General features: G+C 46.7%; 1 protein-coding gene across 3 annotated transcripts in view; it reads left to right on the top strand.

Annotated features, from left to right (window-relative positions):
- The window catches only part of ARFGEF2 (ARF guanine nucleotide exchange factor 2), an 83,624-nt gene that overhangs the window by 12,047 nt on the left and 57,429 nt on the right, over positions 1-14,148 (top strand). For all 3 annotated transcript variants that reach the window (XM_069548770.1, XM_069548771.1, XM_069548772.1), the window contains exons 2-6: positions 1,353-1,383; positions 2,487-2,610; positions 10,427-10,573; positions 11,561-11,740; positions 12,097-12,328. In XM_069548770.1, coding sequence (XP_069404871.1) covers positions 1,353-1,383; positions 2,487-2,610; positions 10,427-10,573; positions 11,561-11,740; positions 12,097-12,328 — 714 coding nt within the window. The remainder of the gene's footprint in view (positions 1-1,352; positions 1,384-2,486; positions 2,611-10,426; positions 10,574-11,560; positions 11,741-12,096; positions 12,329-14,148) is intronic.

Raw genomic sequence — 14,148 nt, forward strand, 5'->3', positions numbered from 1 at the left:
AGAGAGCTGACGTTTATTGGCCACCTGTGTATGCTTGACCCTGCCTTAGCCATGAACACTTCGGGTTTCTCAAAAGTTACTCACACCCACCTGCCTTGTTATAGTCTCTGGAGCATATGGAGCTGCTTTTTATCATGCTCATGTTTCTTCAGAGTAGGACATCAAGATTCAAGGAGGTTTAATAACCCACCTGGTGTCATTCAGGTGAGAGATATCCATGCCAGAACCTAGTTCTGCCAGAATTGCCAACCCATTTCTTGCCTTTCACTCACCAGGCTATGTCATGTTGATTTTTGCAAGCTGAAAGCTTGGCCACCAGCCTCCTGGGCTGGATTTCCCTGGCCACTCCCACAGCCTGAGGCCTCAGCTAGAGGAGGCCGAAGCTGCTCCTTCATGGATTCTTGTCCTGGAGGGGCAGGAACCACACCACGGAGCTCTGTTTAGCTGACCCAGTGTGTCACAGGCCTTATGGTCCCTGGGCAAGATGTTTGATATTAGTCATCCGGATGTTTCTCTTCTGCTTTCTTATGTGTGTAGAAAGAGGACATTGAAAAATTGGCTCGAAAGTTAAAATTGCCACCTCTTGTAAAGTTCAGTTACTCGGTCTTCACTTCCTAAAAGTTAGTCTGGAATAGAGTTGTCCAGGGGGAGGAAATCTGTCACCCCCAGCACCGTGTTCTACAGTTGCTAGGATAACTAATGCAGTGTTTGTAGACGACTGGCTCACAAGAGATTGTATAAAGAAGGCTGGCCTTTTGGAGGTTATCTGAATACATGGAATTCAGGTGGACCGGCTTCACTGGCCTGCTTTGATAATACCGTGAGCCTGCCGAGCGCACCACGTAGGAATGCATTCGACTAAGTGGATGCAGGGGAACCAGCGTGTTTAGATAGGATGTTCTTGTTTCAGTGGCGCAAAATCGTGCCTTCCTAGAAATAAGACTCTCTTTGAGATCGTGATTGCTGAATGTTGACACTGTATCTGTGACCATAACCATGTAGTTGATGTTCCCTCCATGGTAAAGGTTCATAAATTAATTTTAACTCATAAAAATTATGTTTATATATTATAAAATTATATATATAAATTATGATTATATATATTAGCACAGTAGAAATGTCCTTAATGCTGCTGAGCTGTACACTTAAAAATAGTTGTGATAAATTTTGTGTTAGCATATTTACCACAACTTTTCTAAATGCTAAAGCAAAAGTATATATACTTACCGTAGAAAATGTGGGAAAGAAAGATCATCATCGCCCTACTCAGACAGCTTTCAGTATTTTGTTGTTTGTTTTCTTTTATATATACATTACCTGCTCCTAACATGCCTCTCTTTCTTCCCCACCAGATGAAATTAAAGCAGAAATAGAGAAGCAGAGGTGAGCCCGGGCGCCTTCTCCTTGCTGAAGCGCAGTGTGACGGGAACTGGCGGGGGCTGCGGGAACTCCTTCCTCTGCGTGTTTCCTCCTGTTCTGGTCCTGGGTGGAGGGTGGGGCACACACTCTCCCAGCATAGTGCTGGACACACGGCAGGACTCTGTATCTGTCTGTACTGATGCCAGGTTAACAGACTGCTGGCTAGCAGCTGCACATTTGGAGGAGAGGGTGTGTGCATGTGAGTGCTAAGTTGCATCCGACTCTTTGCGCCTCTAAGGACTGCAGCCCGCCAGGCTCCTCCGTCCATGGGATTCTCCAGGCAAGCATACTGGAGTGGGTTGCCATGCCCTCCTCCAGGGGATCTTCCCAACCCAAGGATTGAGCCCCAGTCTCCTGCGTTGTGGGCAGATTCTTTACCGCTGAGCCCCCTGGGAAGCCCCCACGGAAGGCTCACCAGCATTAACTTGACCTTCCTTACCCTCGCCTCTGGGGCTTCTCCTGTGGCTAAGCGGTAAAGAATCCACCTGCCAATGCAGGAGATGCAGGTTTGATCCCTGGGTCGAGAAGATTCCCTGGAGGAGGGCATGGCAACCCACTCCAGTATTCCTGCCTGGAAAATCCAATGGACAGAGAAGCCTGGAAGGCTACAGTCCTTGGGATCACAAGAGTTGGACCTGACTTAGCAACTCAGCACCAGCAACCACCTTCCCTTGACAGAGGAGGCAGAGCCCTGGCTCTTGCAGGTCATGCTTCCTCAGGCAGGAGGACAGCATATGCTGTTACGGGGTGGCCCCTCATCCTCAGAGTATTGAGGCCAGAGTCCCCCCTTCAGAAATGCAGCTCTGACGTGGCATCCAGGATCTGTACCAGGCTGCTGACGTGACAGCCTGTCATCAGAGATCTTGTTCTCTGCGTGTGGCGCCTTAGTGTGTTTTTCCCCCCTAATGCGTGTCTTTAAACTCCTCCCTGTCTAGCCCCCCAGATGTGGTTTGCAGGCACTTTTAATTAAATGATTGCAAGTGGGAGCAGAAATTAAAGTGGTGGGGGAGAGTAGCAAAAGCAAGCTTTTTAAATTCGTTTCCCCTCTCCGGCCCTCTCTGCTTTAGGCTTGGTGCTGCTGCACCGCCAAAGGCAAACTTCGTTGAAGCTGACAAGTACTTCCTTCCATTCGAGCTAGCTTGCCAGTCCAGGTCCCCCCGGGTGGTCAGCACGTCCCTCGACTGCTTGCAGGTACTGTGTTTCATCTTGGTGGTATACAGGGTGTTCTCGCAGGCTACAGGTGGTCCTTTATACCAGGAGCCCCCAGCCTCCAGGCCACGGACCTGCCCCTCCTGTCAGATCAGCTGAGACAGGAGACTAGGAAACAAAGTGCGCAGTGAACGTAAAGCGCTCGGATCGCTCTGAAACCACCCTCCCTGCGCCCCAGTCCACGGAAGAACTGTCCTCGGTGAGACCGGCCCCTGCTGCCGAAAAGGTTGGGGACCACTGCCACAGGAGCTGTGCCCATGACCCTGGTACTCAGAACGCTCTGAGATGGTGGATGGAGGAGCTTTCAGCTCATTCTTTATATTACTGTCAGGGAGAGAAGAATGAGAGGTCTGATCTCTTTACTTAAAGAATTTGATTCCTAGAAGTATTTTGTTGATCTCTTTGTGTGTTTTCCTAAATAAAACCTCTAGCACTGATTGAATTATTGGTACATATGCAGGCACAGAAGGTGTTTTATGCAGCTTCTTTATTGATGGCGTTAATACTCATCAAGTAGAGAGAATCAGCTCACGTTATTTGTGGTGATGGTCTGTAAAGTCACTGTGAACACAGAATTAGCGAGTCCTGAAGTGTTGTTCCTGGATGAACTCCAGGACTAGGCTCCTGCAAGCCTCTCCAGTCACCTGCTCACCAGTCGATGGACGTACAGCCTTACTCTCTGTGGGTTTCTGTCTGCGTACTTGCCTGCTCAGTTGTGTCTGACTCTCTGTGACCTCATGGACTGCAGCCCTCCAGGCTCCTCTGTCCATGGAATTTCCCAGGCAAGAATACTGGAGGGGGTTGCCATTTCCTCCTCCAGGGGATCTTCCTGACCCAAGGATTGAACCTGCGTCTCTTGGGTCTCCTGCATTGGCAGGTGGATTCTTTACCACTCAGCCTTCGGGGAAGCTCAGGTTTCTGTTTAAAGATACCTTATTCACAGCAACCTGCATTGTTGGTTCATTAGCCTTGAGCTCATGATCAGCAGCACTGTGATACATGCCTGAACAAAGCTGATCACACGTCCTTTCTCTTCAGGGCACATCCCTGCCTTCTTGTTCTTAGCCACACTAAGAGAGCACTCAGCTGTGTGCACGTGGGCCTTTTTAAATGGTAAAATCACCAACAAAAAGGACAAGAATGTGAACACCATGGCACTAAAGAGATCACAGAAAAGTCACTGCTTACAGTAGGAAAGCTGAAACAAGACGGCAAAGCAGCTCCTTGTTTGACCTCAGTTGGGAACTTGACCATCAAGTGATTCAAATTTTTCTTTGCACTGTGGGTGTCCACAAATGACCATATTAGTATCCCAAGTATTGATTTGGAACTTACATTTTAGTAAATGGGAGCATTCACAAATGCAAATCTATGAATAATGAGATTGACTGTATTTAGGGCCACAAGTAGCCTTGTTATAAATTCCTTCTGACCGGTGAAGCAGCAGCCAGCCGTGCAGAAGTTAGGGTGACTTGGCTAGTGATGTGCAGGTAGTGAGGGACAGAAACAGCACTACAGCTCGGGCTTCTTAATTTTTGGTCCAGCATTCTTGAATTTTTCCTGAGGTCTACTCCTGAAGCTTTGGTTTCCCCAAGAAACATTTGTTTTTAACCCCAGTGGGAACCTACAGCAATGAAAAGAGCTAGGAAAATTTTTTAAAAATACAGTGGAGAGATACACAGTTTACCAGTACTTTCTAGAACAGGAATAGGGAATAGTTTCTGTATTGTGATTGCTTAGAAAAATTATCTGGAGCCTCATCTGGGTTTCTTGAGAAAGTGCCACAGTTGATTGATTATGTCTGCTGAGACCCAGGACTGCCAAGTGGCGGTGGGCATGCCACCCTTCTGGCATCTCTAGTCTAATATTTACTCTATTAATCTCTCTTCTTTGCTATAGCTGTTCTTAAAAATTGATGACAGTTTCTTCACAGAAGCAGCTCTTCCAAATGAAAAGCCATTTCTCATTCAATATAATTCTGTACAGATTGTCCTGTGTGAAGCGTGTCATCAGCCAAGAATTTTCAAATACCAGGCTCAAATCCTACTTCTAGCCTAAAATATTTGTTGCTGTGAACGTTTTCTGAGGAAAATTTGGCTTAAGTTTAATTTTCATTGTTTTGTCCTCATGTTAAGGTTTAGTTTGGAAGCTGGTGCTGATGGTTAACATTATTGATGTACTAAACAACAGCTAACATCTTGAGTACTCAGCCTGTGCTCGGCCCTGTGCTGAGAGCTTTATCCCCATCATTGTGTTTAATCTTCCCAACAACTGTCTGAGCTTCTTACTCTCATCCTCATTTTTTAATTAATGAAACTGAGGTTTAGAGAATAAAGTGTCCAGCTCTGCCAAGTTCCCTGAGCCAGGCGGTGATGGGATTGGGTGGGTGTCTAGGACTTGTTTACTCCAAGCCTGTGTTTTTAATCAGGGGTCCTTAAACTATCAGTTCAGTCAGTTCAATTGCTCAGTCGTGTCCGACTCTTTGCGACCCTATGGACTGCAGCAGCCAGGCCTCCCTGTCCATCACCAGCTCCCGGAGTTTGCTCAAACGCCTGTCCATTGAGGTGGTGATGCAGTCCAGCCATCTCATCCTCTGTTGTCCCCTTCCCCTCCTGTCTTCAATCTTTTCCAGCATCAGGGTCTTTCCCAGTGAGTCAGCTCTTCACATCAGGTGGCCAAAGTATTGGAGTTTCAGCTTCAGCATCAGTCTTTGCAGTGAATATTCAGAACTGATTTCCTTTAGGATAGACTGTCTGGATCTCCTTGAAGTCTAAGGGACTCTCAAGAGTCTTCTCCAACACCACAGTTAAAAAGCATCAATTCTTCGGCACTCAGCCTTCCTTATTGTCCAATCTCACATCCGTATATCACTACTGGAAAAACCATAGCCTTGACTAGACAGACCTTTGTTGGCAAAGTAATGTCTCTGCTTTTTAGTATGCTGTCTAGGTTGGTCATAGCTTTTCTTCAAGGAGTAAGCGTCTTTTAATTTCATGGCTGCAGTCACCATCTGCAGTGATTTTGGAGCCCCCCAAAATAAAGTCTGTCACGGTTTCCATTGTTTCCCCCCCCCCCATCTATTTGCCATGAAGTGATGGGACCAGACGCCATGATCTCAATTTTCTGAATGTTGAGTTTTAAGCCAACTTTTTCACTCTCCTCTTTCATCAAGAGGCTCTTTCTGCCATAAGGGTGGTATCATCTGCGTATCTGAGGTTATTGATATTTCTCCCGGCAATCTTGATTCCAGCTTGTGCTTCATCCAGCCCAGCGTTCCTCATGATGTACTCTGCATGTAAGTTAAATAAGTAGGGTGATAATATACAGCCTTGACGTACTCCTTTCCTAATCTGGAACCAGTCTGTGCAAATCTGGCCTGCAGCCTGCTTTGGTGAATAAAGTTTTATTGGAACATAGCTGCCTTACTCTGTTTAGACTGATGTAGCAGAATAATACAGACAAGAGACATTTATTTCCCACAGTTTTCTGGGGGCTGGGGAGTCCATGATAAGGGCCAGCTGGTTGAGTTCCTAGTGAGCCCTCTTCCTGGTTTGTAGATGGCCAGGTTGTCACTGTGTCCTCAGGTGGCAGAGCAAGCCAGGAGTCTGGTCTCTCCTTCTTGTTAATGTTTATTTGGCTGCACTGGGCCTTAGTTTCAGCACGCAGTGTCTTGGTTGTGTCATGTAGGAGCTTTGGTTGCAGCGTGCAGGCCCTCTAGTTGTGGTGCAAGGCTCCAGAGTGTGGGCTCAGTAGTTGCGACACATAAGCTAAGTTGCTCCACAGCACGTGGGATCTTAGTACCCCGACCACGGATCACACCTGTGTCCCCTGCATCGCAAGGCGAATTCTTAACCTCTGGACCACCAGGAAAGTCCCTGGTCTCTTTTCATGGAGCATTAATCCCGTTGTGAGGACCCCACTCTCATGGCCTCATCCAGGTGTAATTACCTCCACAAGACCCTCCCTCTTGCTACCATCACATAGAGGGTTAGGACTTCAGGCGGGGAAGCACAAGCATTCAGTTCATGACAACAGCCGGGCGCTTTCGTTGGCTGCCCTCCATCTCCTGCAGCTGAGGTGAAGGGTTGGAATGGAGTTCACATGACCTGCAAAGCCTGATGTTTAGCAAGTGGTCCTCTGCAGAAACAGGCTGCCGGCCTCCACTCGTCACTGGTAGCCTGTACTTCTGGCCTCTTTAATTATCAATAGGCTGGGTTTTCCTAGAAATGGTCTTTTTTTCCGAAACTCAGTGTACATGTGAGTATGATTTCTGGTGGAAACATGGACGTCCTGCTTTGCTTCAGCAACTTGAGTTACAGTACCTGTCTTAATGCTTTTGGCATATGGTTAGCTCTCTTTTTTAGACTGGAAGTTTTCTGTGATGTGGTAGGTACACCAGGATTTCTTTCCTTAGTATACAAAATGTGTTGTCCTTTTTATGACGGTAAAAAGTGGCTAGGTGCTCCCTGGAATACTGAATGAAAAAAAAATGATTTCCTTTTGGGGTTTGTCCTTGCACAGCCTGTTCAGCTGGCTTTTCCTGGTGTGGGCGAGGTGACTTCTGCCTTGAGGTGGAGGGCCAGTGTCCCGGAGGAAAGGTTGGTTTGGTCAGGGTTGAGGCCAGGACGCATCTATCTTGTGATGCATCTATCTTGTGCCCTGGACGTTTTAGGGCGTCCCTTTTTTAGCCTGGGAAGTTGAGCAGGTAGCAGAGATGCTTCCGGTTTGGTTTGTAAAAGCACAGAGCTCAGTGTTCCCTTTCCCTTGTTCTCGTGATAAAGATCCTTTCCTTCAGCTCCTGGTCTCCACACGCTACCCTAAGGCCAGGACCCAGAGTGGGGAGAGCTAGTTCCGTCTTGCCTAAACTAGTGAGTGATCTCCAAGTTTTCCTGGGCATAGACCAACCACAGAAATTATTTTTGAGACTATTCTCTCACAGTATTTCTTCAATTATAAGATTATATACATGTGCTACTGTTATCACATTACGTATAAACCATACAAAAAGAGACCTTTAAAAGAGTAAGATAAAAAGTAGATAGAAATAGAGTTCTAATATTTTATTTCTACATAAAGCCGTGGGAAACCTGGTCTAAGCTACCTGGTTCATACCACAAACATTATCTTTTAGCTTTTATTTCTAAAAGACTTTGTATGTTTTAATGCTCATTTTAAAATCCATGTGTAATAATATAAGTTGTACATAACTACATTCTGTTAGAAATTTCTTGTAAAATATTCAGATATGGCTGAAGTTCCTTAGACCACAAGCCCCAGACCCAGTTGCCTGTTTTGATATTTTAATTCTCTTTTTTTTTTTTAACATAAATGGTACCATTTATGATACCATTTTCCTATAGAGGACTGCATGGTAAATATTTAGGCTTTTTGCAGGTCATACAGTCCCCATTCCAACTCTTCGACTCAGCTATAGTAGCTGGAAATTATATCATAAAGCATTTATACTTTTACAGATTTTTCTGTGGCTTGCTTTTTACAACATTGGTTTTAATGTCTGTTAAAACACCCCATGCAAGTAGAGGGCATTCCTGATAAATGATATGCTACCATTTTATTTATTCCTCCCCCTGTTGAGACTTCCCAAGTGGCTCATCTGCCTGCTAGTGCTGAAGACACAGCAGATATGGGTTCAATCCCTGGATCAAGAAGATCCCCTGGAGAAGGATGTGGCAACCCACTGCAGTTTTCTTTCTTTCTTTTTTTTTTTTTTCAGTTTTTTATTTTTTTAACTTTAAAATCTTTAATTCTTACATGCATTCCCAAACATGAACCCCCCTCCCACATCCCTCCCCATAACATCTCTGTGGGTCATCCCCATGCCCACTGCAGTTTTCTTGCCAGGGAAATCCCATCAACAGAGGAGCCTGGCAGGTTACAGTCCATGGGGTCGCAAATGAGTCAGATATGACTTAGCAGCTAAACAACCACCACCACAGCGCTGCCCTCACAGGAAGCCAGCCTGCGGAGCCGTGATGAGAGGGAATGACACAATGGGCATCTGGGCTTGTTCTTCAGGAACACTCTTGAGGGGCCTCCTTGGCAGCCAGGGACCCTGCACTGCACAGCACAGGGTGCATGTTGGATCCCTGGCCGGGAATGTGAGGTCCCACGTGGGATACCGGGGCCAGAAATAAATAAAAACCACAACCACGCTGGAGCACCTCCCTGCCTCCGTGTGGTGCTCCCTGGGCTTGATCTTGAGCCCCACTGTGTGCAGGCCTCTTCCTGCTCGCTTGGTCCAGCAGTGTCATACTTCTGCTCTCAGCCTCTCTCTCAACCAGTTTTTCTTCCTGTGTGTTGAACGGTAGTGCTTTCGAGGCTAATAATGAAGAAAAGCCATTGAGAAGTGGCATGAGGCCTCAGCAGGGGGCGTGTCTGCGTGTCGCAGGGGTCAAGGCCCTGTGATCGCCTCTGGAGCTGTGTCACTCCGGGCAGGCAGATCAAGAACGTGACACACCAGAAACCAAAAGGATAAAGAACACAGCAGCATCTGTCAGAGTCTTTACTAAGTTGCTGGAAGCAGAGGGTGCCTTAAGAGTTCATGGACCCCAGAGGGCCTATCGCAGATGAGTGGTTCTTTTTATTCGGTCAGCCGTCAGGACAACCTGGATGACATGGAGAAAAACATCGTTTCCTGGGCTCCACCCAACCAGCCGGGTCGAGGACGTCTGCGTTGAGGTCCAGGAGGCTGTTGCTGTCACAGGTCCCTCTCTGACTCTGAATATCAGCCTGGCTTTGAAACCATCCTGACCTTTGAGTTCCCTTCCAGTTCTCAGATCGTCCCTGACGAAATCCAGGTCAGGAGGGAGGAGGCCCATGTCCAGACTGATCTGTCACCTGACCCCGAGGGCACAGCCTGGACAGCCTCTTGTCTCTTCAGTGGCACAGGTGACATGCAGTTTGATAGTGTTGGTGCAGAACTCAGTGAGGATTTTTACTTTAATTTTTGGAATGAAAAACGCACGGGCCCGAGTCACCATTCAGAAAGAAGGAAAGCCTGAGCCACAGTGTGTCTTAGTCCTGCTCCTGCTCACAGCTGCTTAGTTTTCCCTGAGCTGGAGCAAAACTTATCATTAATTTTTAATGCATCTTGGCTTTTGCAGGGATGTGGGGGGAGGTTTTTTAACAGTTTGAGATACAGTTCAGATGCCTGTAGCTCACCCGTCTGAGGTGTACAATTCCATGACTTTCGTATGTTGATGGAGTTGTGCAGCCAGCCCCACAGTCTAGAGACCGTCTTTATCCTCCGAAAGAAGCGCCATATTTGCTCAGTCACTCCCTGTTTCCCCGGAATCCCCCAGCTCTAGGCAGTTGCTAACAACTTCTGTCTCTGTTATATATAGTTTTTAATTTCTCCTTTTTTTTTTTTTTAATTTATCTGGCTGTGCCGGGTCTTAGTTGCAGCATATGGGATCTAGTTCCCCAAGCAGGGATCAAACCCAGGCCCCCTGCTACATTAGGAGCCAAGAGTGTTAGCCCCAGACCCCCAGGGAAGTCCCTAACTCCTCCATCTTTCACAGAAGTGGTTGTGCACTGGGGGCCATTCTGCACATGCCTTTTCCCCCGGCCACTCAGCGTTGTGGGCTCTTCTGCCATCAGGAGTCAGGCTGGGTGCTGTGCTTTTGGCGTGACCATGCCCCCCACACCCAGGGGGAGCAGAGGGATCTCTGGGAAATGGAAGTTAGAGGCCAAGCCCACCACCTGCCTCTTAACCTCTGTGGATGGGCTCAGCCTTGGCCAGGCAGAAACTCCTCATGTCTGTGCTTTCTGTGTTTAGAAACTCATCGCTTATGGTCACATCACTGGCAACGCCCCCGACAGTGGCGCCCCCGGCAAGCGGTTGATTGACAGGATCGTGGAAACCATTTGCAACTGTTTTCAAGGCCCTCAGACCGATGAAGGCGTTCAGTTACAAATCATTAAGGTATTTCTGTCTGTCTGCCTAGTCTAGATTTTAAATGAGAAAACTCATCCCCTCTGGGAATTTTAATTTCTAATTTACCATGTGGTAGTTGTCTCAGGAGGCACTGAGCTAGAGCAAAAATATGTAAGCATCACTTAGATCTTTTGTTAAGTGTCAGAACTGATTAGCGTGGACCAAAACAGAAGAGCAGGAACAGGTGTGTTTTCAAAGTAAATAGTTCCACTAATAATCACATAAATTGCTTGTGAATTAGATTGACTTGAAATCCTCTACTGTCTCCCCTTGAATTTCTGGATTCCCGGACTGCCATTTCTCAGCAGGTCCTGTGTCGATACTTTTATCACCGGTTTGCCCCCATCCCTTTATTCTCCCTTCCCATCATCCTGTTCCATTTCTGCTGCCAGGAATGGTTTGGCGTGGGATGGTCCCATCTGCTTGTCAGAACCAGTCAGGATAGATGTGGTCACCGTTTCAAATCCTAAGTCCTGGACATGTTAGCTTTGTGAGGGATGGCTCTGTGCTAGCTGCACCTTACTTAAAGCTCCCTTGAAAATCCACCAGGGAACTGGGAAGCTGATCTCCCACCCCACCCCACCCTACACCTCCATCAAAACATGTATATTTTGTGATCAACGTATGTGAGATCAGGTTCGAGCATTTTCCCTCCTGAGAGAAGTGTCTGGTTTTTTTTTTGCTTTTGAAAAAGTAAGCTGGTAGAGAGCATACTTCACAACACAGCTCAGTTACTTTACATAACTTGGGTTCTATGGAGTTGTAAGTGTGTTTAAACTTTTTTGAACTTGGAGCAGCAGGGACTTGGCTCTTGGTACTAATCATCCAGTTTAGCTCACAGAGCCATCTTCTTAAACCAACCAAATAAAAACAAAGGCAAACATTTGGTTTTTCCAATTCCAATAGAAGAGTTGGACTCTGAGAGAATGGGCAGTGGGCACTCCCGAAGATGAAGGTTTTGGATTTTTGTTTCAGGCTCTTCTCACTGCGGTCACATCCCCGCACATTGAAATTCACGAGGGCACCATCCTGCAGACGGTCAGGACATGTTACAATATCTATTTGGCCAGCAAAAATCTCATCAATCAAACCACCGCCAAGGCTACCCTCACTCAGATGCTGAACGTCATTTTCACCCGCATGGAAAACCAAGTGGTGAGTGGTAGCAGTTACCAGCTTCTGTGAGTGGGACACCATCCCATGCTGTGAAGTCTTTCCTGTGTGGCCTCGGTGCCTGGTGAAGAGTCTTTGCATCTTGTAATTAATCCCTTCTTCCTCTGAATTCTCTGCACTCTGTTTTTGTCCTTGCTTTAAAAAGCACAGAGAGAATCTCGATGGGTTTTGAAATTTGCATTCCAGATTTGGTGTGAGTTTGTTGAAGGAATTGATTTCCTTTTTTAAATTCTATCCTTCTGTTTGGATATTCTTTATGCAACAGGCTGGCTTTTCTTCTGTTCCTTATCAAAACGCTGGATCCATTTAGATTGAATCCCTTTTTCATCGCCTTTCAGTTGCAGGAGGCCAGAGAATTGGAAAAACCAATCCATTCGAAACCACAGTCCCCTGTGATCCAAGCTGCAGCAGTGTCCCCAAAGTTCAATCGTTTGAAGCAGAGCCAGGCACAGAGCAAACCAACAACTCCTGAAAAGACAGATCTAACCAATGGCGAGCATGCCAGGAGTGGTTCCTCGGTGATCACAGAGAACGGACATGCCCCCAGAGAGAGAGGCCCGTCGCTCTCAGGTACAGCCCCTGTGCTTCCCTGTCCCCCAGTGACTGGGCCGTCTTGCATCCAAGGGGCCGGTGAAGGAGCTGTCTGGTGTCATGACAGGAAACCTCCAGTAGCTCTTCTATTTCTGGGCCTCCCCCTTGACTTCCCCTTTGATTTTCTCTTATGAAGCACAGCCCAGGAGGCCGAGTGTCTCAGATCCCGTTGTCAGTTATGAGTGTTTTGGTTGTGTTGTTTTTTTTTTTTTGGTGGGGGGGTTGTTCTTGGAATATATCTAGCTACTGCTGTTTGATGTCAATTGTAGTGCCATGGGTTCACTGTGGAGTGCTTGTGTCCCAGGAGGTAATCGTTTGGGTGGTTGAGCCTTTAATGTCTGTTTCATCTCCTAGAAGAGGACACAGACATCATTTGTCATTTATACACAGGCTCTCTGTGCTCTGCCCACTTACGGGCAGTTAATCACTATTTATGGACATCTTCGAAGGGAGCCAGAAGGTGGGTGGGTGGGTTCATAGAGAAATAGGCACACAGACAGCTCTGTCTTCTTCTGAGACCAAGTACACTACTACTTGGTTCTGCTTGCTTTTTTAAATGAAAGATCTTCTGCACCCGATGATAGTCTTGAAGTAAATAAAACATTAGGTGTGAAAGTTTTGAATTGGGTTGTCACGTAAGATTATTTTTTAATATTTACCTCTCTTTCACTGTGCAATTTGTGCAAACAAAATTCTAAATTCATATATTTTTCAAGAACATACCTTATTCCCAAGTGATTTCTGCCAAATAATTTTTCACTCTAGCTGATGGTGCTACAACGAAGTATCTGACCCACCTTCATAATTGGCCTCATATCTTCTTCTGCCCCGTTATTGGCAGTGAGGTCTGTTGGTGGTATGTTGGCTACCCAGAACCCATACTTCAGCAGTTTTTGTTCATCTGTAATTTACCAGAGCTTGGCACGGGTAGGAAGAGACCAAGTGTTGTTTCTGGAATGTTGTTCTAGATTAGTTCACCCAAGGCAAGGATCAAAGGAAAAGCTGCCACAGGGAATCAAACGTGTCTTGGGTGCGCACTGTTGGCTGCCCAGTGTCACGTGTCTTGGAAGGTGTTCAGGGAGTCCTGACCCACCTTCTGTATCGGTTTTCATCTTTGCCTTATTAACTCTCAGAGCAAAGAGCAGGCAGGTTTTTACTGGAACCTTTATCAGACTGTGGCCAATCAACAAATATTAATATTTAAACACACTGTAGTGAGTGTAACTGTGCAGATGGAAAAGCAGGTCTTCCTGAGCTGCATGAAAGTGCTTCCACTGCCGCCCATTTTCCACTCAGCAGCCAACATGATCTTTTAAAAGCATGGATTAGATCAGGACCTCCCTCTGCTTCAACCCCTCTGGTAATTTCCCATCCTGTCCCATTCATAATGACGTCTGTGCCTGCCCCATCTCCACGATGTCCAAGGCCCTGTGTGTCCTGCCTCCTCCCACCTCCCTGTACCTTCCTTTGCTTCCTTTCCGCTTGTTTGTTATAGGATGTGCAGGTGGTGTTTCTGGTTCTTGAAAATGCAGTGCTTGCTCTTGGTACCTTGGCACCTACTGTCCCTTACCCCGCCTTTGTCTTCAGGCTTCATTTCTAACTGATCCCCTCTCTGAAGCTCCCCGTCACTCTGTCCCATCACCCTCTCTTATTTTCCTCATGGCACTGATCACTACTTCAGATCACTGAAGAGTTTGTGTTCACTTGTTCCTGGTCTAAGGCATCAGCCACCCCATTCACCACAATATTCCCAACACCTGGTTTGGTGCCCAGTACATATAGTCAGTAAATACCTTTTT

This window comes from Ovis canadensis, chromosome 13 (genome assembly GCF_042477335.2).
Source record: "Ovis canadensis isolate MfBH-ARS-UI-01 breed Bighorn chromosome 13, ARS-UI_OviCan_v2, whole genome shotgun sequence".
Lineage (NCBI taxonomy): Eukaryota > Metazoa > Chordata > Mammalia > Artiodactyla > Bovidae > Ovis > Ovis canadensis.